An 8,168-nucleotide genomic window follows, 5' to 3' on the forward strand; every position below is an offset into this window, starting at 1 on the left:
AAAATTTATATAGAAGTACAATATATAAATATAATATATAAATTCAAAGTCCCTATATATACATAATAATATTAAAAATATAATAAGATTATTATAATAAAATAGAAATATATTTTTTTCACACCCATTCATTCCTTGCAGGACAAGGCCTTCAATTTATATGAGAGGTATATGCAGTGCCCCCCTTTCCCTTTGGATGCCCTTCCCAACAACCGGGGTTCGCGCGGCGGGGAAATTTGAACTCGGGACCAGAGGGTCGGAGCCAAGCTTAAACCATGGCCCACGCGGCAGTTAACATATAATTTATGATATATATTAACATATATTATAAAATTATTATAATTAAAATATATAATATATTATATATATATTTTAAATAAATATTAATATAATATTAATATATATATATATATATATATTTTAAATTTTGTATATATAGGCACTTTTAAATTAAAAATATATATATATAATTATAATAATATATAATACATAATGAAAGCAAAACACTTTTCCGTGTGATACAGGGGAAGAAAAACCCACAATGCAAAAATGTTTTGCATTGTTTGCTTTTTTTTCCAATTATATATTAATTATATATAATAATATAAATATAACTTTTTATAGACAAATTTTAATACACCACATCACACACCACCACAAAATTTTTGTATATGGCATTACACAGATGATAATATATATAAAATTATATATTATATAAAATATATATTAAATTATTTTAAAAAAAACAAAGCCCGGGGGGATAAAATAAACCGGTAATCAAAAATCGGCAAAGTTTGAAACCTCAAACTTTGAAAAAAAAATTTTAACGAAGAAGGGGGGGGGGGGGGGGGGGGGGGGGGCCCAAAAGACGGGGAAAAATCAGTCTTTCCCCATCCAAAAAAGGTGAGCACCCCAATGCAACAAAATAGGAAAATGATTAATAAGCCCCCGGCAAAATTTGTGAAAATTTTGCGAAAGAAAAAAGTGAATTTAAAAGAGAAAAAAATTGCGGCCAAAAACAAGAGTTTTCCCCGGAAAGGAAAAAAAAAACCAGATTCAAAGAAATGACTAGGGGGAAAAACAGAGAACACAAAAAGACCTATACCGGTTTACGTACTGAAAGTTTTTGAACTGTGTACGATCTCGGGAATAACAGCGTTTAATTTTCCAAAAACATTCACCAAACAAAAAAAATCCCGTGCCCCAAAAAAAAGGCGAAAAACCCACTTGGGTAACGTATCAATCAAACAAGGAGTGGGGACAGGTGCATCTTTCTCCGCCCCTTTTATTTTTGAAAAAATTTGGGGTGCTAAAAATTTGGAAAAAACTGGGGGGGGGGGTCAAAATATAAAATTGGGTCCCGTGAATATTTTTGTTGCCCCCCTTTCACTGAATACCCCAACTATAGAAAAAATTTAAAGGGCCCCCCGCGGGGGGCTTTTTTCTTTCCCCAACCCCCCCGGGCCGGTTCAAAGTCCCCCCCCGGGCCCCGGCCCCCCATGCCCCTTGGGTTTGTGGGTGGGTTTCCCCTTTTTTGGGAGCTTTTTTAACTAATACACTGGTTCCCGGGGTTTCCCCCTTCCCCCCGCCCAGTTGCTCTAAAACCACGGGAAAAGACCGGGGGCCCCCAAACCAAAGCTGAGGTTTTTTGACCCATTATTTTTCCCAATGCCTTCATAGGGTTTCGGTTTTTGGGGGGAAAAAGATAGCCCCCGAAAAGCTCATATTTTTTGAAATGTGGTTTACAGACGAGTTTTACGTTTTAAACTGGACAGGAAGAAAAGAAGATGAAGTGCGAGAAAAAAAAATTTGGTAAAGACGGGTGGGAATCTTGAAAAAAAGGGAAATTTAAAGTTTTGGTCAGGATGAGAAGTAAAATTAAAGAAAAAACTGCTGACGGGGGATGGTGATGGGAAAAACGAGGAAGAGGAAACCCGAAGAAAAGGGCCCTGAGCGACGCCCAAAGATTTTTGGGGGTTGTCGATGGTACAAGTGGAAAAAAAAAGGGGAAGATCGGGGTTGAGGGCAAAGGGATGGGGGAAAGAGGCCCAAGGGCGGGCTCAAACAGGAGATACCTTTAGTTGATGATGATGATAAAAAAATAGATAATGGGTATATATATATATATATAGTTAAAATATTGTATACAGATATAATATTATATAATATATATATAAACATTAAATTAATTATATAAAATTTTATAAATATATATAATATATGGGAATTATGTATGTATTTTAGATTATAATATTATATATATATTATATATAAAGGATAATATAAATAAAAAAATATAATAATATATTATATATAAAAGGGATAAATAAATATATAATATAAAAAAACATATTTTAGAATAGATATAAGATTATATATTATTATATTTTAATATATATAGGGGGTTGTGGGGGTGTGGTTGGGGGATACATAATGCTTTAAATGGGGTATGAGTATACAGTTTGGTCTGTGTATATTTTGGTATGTATAAAATTTAATAATAATATATATATATTTTAAAAATATAAAATATATTATAGATTATAATAAAAACGTCGGCAAGTGGGTTGGTTTAAAAACGATGAAAGGTTTAGGGTGGAGCCAAAAGGGTGGGAAATGTCTATTTCCCTATGTCGTCTCTTTCTCTTCTCTCAGTTGTAGTAAGCATGTATGGGTATAAGTGATTAGTGTAAAATTCTTTTTGACAAAAAAAAACGTTTTTTGCAGATTTTGTAAACATTGTTTTCCCCTTTTTTAACACCTATTTTTCTCTTTTGTGAGTGTTTGAGAAAGTATGTGCATAACAACTATCACATTCTTTTTATCGTAAAAATTTTGGAGGAAAAAACCGAAGATGAATAAAAAAAAAAGGGAAAATAAAGAAGGCAAAATTTGGTGACCCCTTTTCCCCCAGTTGCTGCCGGCGCCCTTTTCGGCGCGGCTGCTTTAGCGGTGCTGAGGGACGGTCGATGGGGATGAATGAACTCGTGCGCAAGGGAGAAAGGGGGGCCCCCCGGCCCCCCTTTTGCCCCGAGGGCCCCGGGCCCTGGTTCCTGTAGTGCGGGGTTTAAAGGGGCAGGAGGGGGGTCGACCACTTTCCCTTTCTCCCCCCCCCCCCCTTTCGATTTTTTAACTCTTTTTTAATTGTTTTATTATGATTTTTTCGCATTTCAGGGGTTGGGGACCGACGCCGAAAAAAAACCCAAAATGACGAAGGATTTACTCCCCGATTTTCGCGAGGAATATTATAAGTCGCGCCCTTGTTTTCCCGGCAGGGAAATGTTCTCTCCTCGTGCAGCTGCGTTTGCCTGCAAGTGAAGGGCTTATGGTGGGGACAGTGTAGGGAACGGAAAAACCTTTAAAGGGAATATATAAAAAAAATTTTGGGCCTCCCCCGTCAGTGGTGCTGTTTTCGCTGGTGGGCGTGGCTCCCTTGAAAGCCCCCTCCCTCTTTCGGGGGGTCGAGCGAGGAGGTGGGCGGCGAAAAAGTGAGTAACCCGCACAGGTCGTCTTCCTTCCAAAAAAAGGCCCTTCCTCCCGAATGGCCGCGTCTGAGCTCTGGGGGTTTCGGGCTTCGTGAGGGCCCCAGGGCGGGAAGGTGAGGGGGGAAAGGCGAGCCGAGCCCCGGGGCCTGTCCCCGGAAGAGCCCAAATGGAGCGGACGTCGAGAAGGAGGTCTTTTCCAAAGGCGGGGGAAGCTTACTCGACGCCGCCGACGCCCCGGCACCGAAAGCCGCGGCGCGACTGCGCTTGGCTCCGGCTGCCACGTCTGTCGTCCGACCCCGCTTAGCTCAGGCCGAGGCCGCCCCTCGACCTCGCCTCGTCCATGCTGCTCCTCGGAGACAAGTGGACACTCGTTTCGTTCAAGTGGGAGCCGTTCCTGCTCCTCAGCCTGAGGTGGAGACGCGCTACGTTCAGGCTCCTGCCCCACAGCCTCAAGTAGAAACGCGTTTCGTCGAAGTAGAGGCCGTTCCTCCTTCTCGCCGCGAGGTGGAAACGCGTTTCGTCCAAGTGGAGGCCGTTCCTGCTCCTCGCCGCGAGGTGGAAACCCGTTTCGTCCACGTCCCCGTCTTCCAGCCCAAAGTGGAAACCCGTTTCGTCCAAGCAGAAGCTGTCCCTGCACCTTACGAAGTGGAAACCCGTTTCGTCCACGTCCCCGTTGCCCAGCCCGAAGTGGAAACACGTTTCGTCCAAGTGGAGGCCGTTCCTGCTCCTCACCGCGAGCTGGAAATTCGTTTTATTCAGGTCGGGGCTGCTTCTCGACCCGCCGTGGAAACTGCCTTCGTCCACAGCGGCGCCGCCCGCTGACTCCCCTGCTGGAGCGAGACGACTACCCGTTCCCGCCGGCCTCTCCGCGGGCCACCGCGCTCGGCGCCCGCCCTCCGAGGCCACTTCTCCCACTCGTACGCCGGCGACAGCGGCGAGAAGTGACCGCAGAGGAGCCTGCGCCATTGTCCGCCATTAAAAGTTTAATATTATTATTATTTACATTCCTTGTTTCAATGACCCTATGGAATTCCATGGAGATTTACTGTACTTCAGTTTTCAGCACACTTCCTTACGCGCATGTATATATTATGTGTATATAATATGTATATATATATATATATATATATATATATATATATTCATACAATATATAATATATATATATATATATATATATATATATATATATATATATATATATATATGAAATATATATACATAAACATACACATATATACATTAAAGGCCTTTTGTAGCATCCTTAAACCCCTAACACTTTGATACATTTGTATCAAGTTGTATCGCTACATAACACGATATCATCGAAGATTGTCCTGAATTACAAAGTTATGAGAAAAGGAAAAGTTATCATTTTTTACATGAAAAAGTCAATAGAAAACCATAAAAGCACTTAATATGCTGGTATAACTTTTTATTAGAAGCAAATCATTGTGGAAGCCTTAAATAAAATGCAAAAAGTGCCTGACTACTCTGCAACTTCTATTGTTTATCCACAACACTCTTCGCTTCGCAAGGCCGTGAAAAGTTTAAATATAGTTCTGAGATTCAGTCAAAATATTTTTTTCTTATTACATATATTGTTCTTCATATGAAGTTGCATAATGGTTTGCATCTTATCGTATCCACCGCGAGTAGGTTCCGTGTCCAAATCAGACAACTGGGAAATTCTAAATGATCACAGACATTTACTTGTTTTATTGATTTAAGTATATAAAAAATAAAGAACAAGCATTTTCTTTGAATATTGAGCTTGTAAAGTTTATCTAGACGTACAGAAGATTCTGAAAATACCCCAGGGAAATTCAAACCAGTCCGTGACCAAAACCGTTGGAAAATTTTTACTATACCCACATTGCGTGGAGGAGGGACTCCTTGGGGAGAACACAGATGTCCACGGAATATTTAGTTTTGGGGTGCATGTGTTACTTTAATTTAATCAGAGACATCGTCACATTGGGGTTTGACGGCGGAGTCGAAACTCCATTGGAGATCCTCACGCTTGAGGCTTCTTTCGGCGTCGGGCTATCCCGACCCCTTTTGGGGGGTGGGGCCCTTTTGGTAGCTCGACTTTTTCGTTTTTGGCTTTTTTGGGGCCGGGCTGTTCTGTGCATTGGCTGGCCGCCGGGCAGGTCAGCTTCTTCTGTTCGGTGTGGCATAAATAGCCGGTTACCTCCCTTGAGGGCAACCCGGGGAGGTTTGCCTGTGGGGGCAGCCTGGTTGGGAGGGGAGGGGAGTCCGACCTGGGGGGGGGGGGGATGGGGTTTTTGGCCCCTCCCCTCCTTTCCCTTTAGTTTTCACAGTCTTTTTAAATGCTCATGGCCGTCGACGCCTATCCCCCTTTTCCCTTGGCCCTGACAAGGATCCCACTGCTGTGACCACAGCAGGGATCAGGATCACATGCCCCCTCGTGAAGAAAATTTTTTTGGGTTGGGGAGGCCGGGGGTGCTTTTGGGAACCTTCCTGGGTTTCCTTATTTGTTTTATTTTGGGGAACCCCTGATGTGGGAGTTTCCCCGGTTTCGGCGGGGGGGCAGCTTCCTTCCTCTTAGGAGGTGGGGAACTTTTTTTGCTTTTTTTCCTCCCCAGGGGGGCCCGGGGGGGCAGGAACAAATTCTGGCGCTTTTAGAAAACCTCAGCCGTTTGAGGGCCGCCTCTTTCCTGACAGAGAAAGCCAGGCCCGGGCTGAGCCTCTTGGCACGTTAAATTGGCTGTTGAGTCCTTTCTTTTTTCTTTATGTCCCTTTGATGCACCCCTGGGTTTGGGGCTTGTACGACACAACTTTTTTGGCTTGGTGGCTTTTAGCCGGTGGTGCCCGTATTTTGGGCATTTGAAAAACCGAAGGGTTTCGGGCCCAAATAAGTGCGGGTATAGGCCCCCAGTTACCCAATCAGGCGGGATTTGGGGCTATTTATGTCCCAGGATTGCCGGTTTTTGGAGTTTTCCCCTTCACAACGGGAAGCCCCCCAAAACCCTTTGGGTGTGATGCTATCACCTCCACACGTTTTTAACTGAGAACCAAGTAGCCCCATCTTGACTCTTTTCCCTCGGGTTTGTGGGAGAGGCACATTTTCCTCCCTCTTTAGCTCCTTGTCTCCTGAGGAAACAAAGGGTGGCTGATTTTTGGGCACGATGATCCCTGCTCCGAAACCCCGGGATCGACACCCGGTTTTTGCCGGCTCTCCAACCCTTTTACCATTTGGTAGGCATTGTCAAAGCCTTGGGTTTTGACGGGGACCAAAATTTGCGGGAAACGCGGGGGGGGTCCAACTCGCCACGAGTCGGTCTCCGCCTCGGCGTTGGGCCGCCCTTTCGGCTTGGGGGGTTTGCTCGTGGGGCCCCCACGTTTCGGCTGGTTTCAGCGGTGCTCCGATTCAGTCGTGGGGTGTTGGGGGGGGCCAGAAAACTTCCGGTCTGGGGCGGGCCCTGGAGGGGCCCCCAAGCCATCTTTTGGACAATCGGGGGCAGCATGTTTGTACTGATTTTTGTCTTGTCCCCCATTTTGGCAGCAGGCATGACGTTATCCGTGCCCGGGGTTTTCTTTGCCACCCGGGGCACGTAGGGCTTTGGGGGGCTGCCGTGGGCTGGGGCCCTTCACGGGTGTCAAAAGTAAAGGGGTTGTGGGGATTTTTATTTTGATTTCCCAAAATTTGGGAGGCTTATCACCACCCCACGGGGTCAACAAGGGGGAAATGGTGCTAGAACCCAAATTCTAAAAGCAACGGGGGGAGAGTGGGAAAACGCAGCCAATTAGCCATTTCAGGGACGACGGAGTGGGGTACCAAAAGGGAGCTACTGTTTACCCTACCTCCCCAGGGGGTCGCCGGACCTGACGGCCTGGATCAGCCGCCTTCTTGCCAGAAAAGGACAAAGAGGGTGTGCTGCCGCAGGGGGTACTTTGGGGACGGGATCGCTAACCCCCAGGACCCTCTCCCACCACAAGGGTGCCACGCCGGCAAACCGGGGGAGGTTTTTCCCTTGGAGTTCCCAAGGGGAGTCTTCCACCCCAAGGAAAAACATTGATGGGGAAAACTTTTGCCCCCCCGGAGGAAGGGGGCTCTTTACTTTTTCCAGGCAGTTCCTCTCCGCTCCCCGAGGGGACCCGTACCTTTTCAAATTTAAAAACCCCCTTTCTCTGAAACGCCCAAAAAAGGTTTTTTACCCCCTGAGAAAAAAAGGGGGGTCTGCACCCTTTTTGTCAGTTCCCCCCATCCTCTGAAAACAGCCGGCCGACTGTTTCAAAACAGTGGGAGAAATTTAAAATTTTCCAGGGGTTCCTATGGCAGGACGTTTTTTGGTGAATCCCTTCTCTCGAAACATCCAAGGAGTTTCACCTCAGGGGAGAAGGGGGTCCTGTGCTGTTTTCCGTAGCTCCTTCGTCCCTTTGGAAAAAGCCAACCCCAAATGTTTTTCCCCACGGAGGGGGAGGAGCTGACTTTTTCCAGGCAGTCTTTTGGCAGGGGGAGTTTAAAGTGAATCCCCCTTTTCTCTGAAAAACCCAAAATTTACCTCAGGGAGTAGAGGGGGCCTTACCTGTTCCAGTAGTTTCCCTTTATCCCCCTGAATACCAACCCCAGCTATTTTATCCAGGAGGGAGAAAAACTAACTTTTATCCAGGTCTTCCTATCACAGGACGGGAACTTTTATTTCGTTTTGCACTGCT

General features: G+C 45.2%; 1 protein-coding gene across 1 annotated transcript in view; it reads left to right on the plus strand.

The window, feature by feature from the left end:
- Positions 1–4,307, plus strand: part of LOC119589794 — a 5,247-nt gene extending 940 nt beyond the window's left edge. The window contains exons 2-3 of the mRNA XM_037938363.1: positions 142–217; positions 3,688–4,307. Coding sequence (XP_037794291.1) covers positions 142–217; positions 3,688–4,307 — 696 coding nt within the window. The remainder of the gene's footprint in view (positions 1–141; positions 218–3,687) is intronic.
- Positions 4,308–8,168: the final 3,861 nt, after the last annotated feature.

Source organism: Penaeus monodon, chromosome 26, assembly GCF_015228065.2.
Source record: "Penaeus monodon isolate SGIC_2016 chromosome 26, NSTDA_Pmon_1, whole genome shotgun sequence".
NCBI lineage: Eukaryota > Metazoa > Arthropoda > Malacostraca > Decapoda > Penaeidae > Penaeus > Penaeus monodon.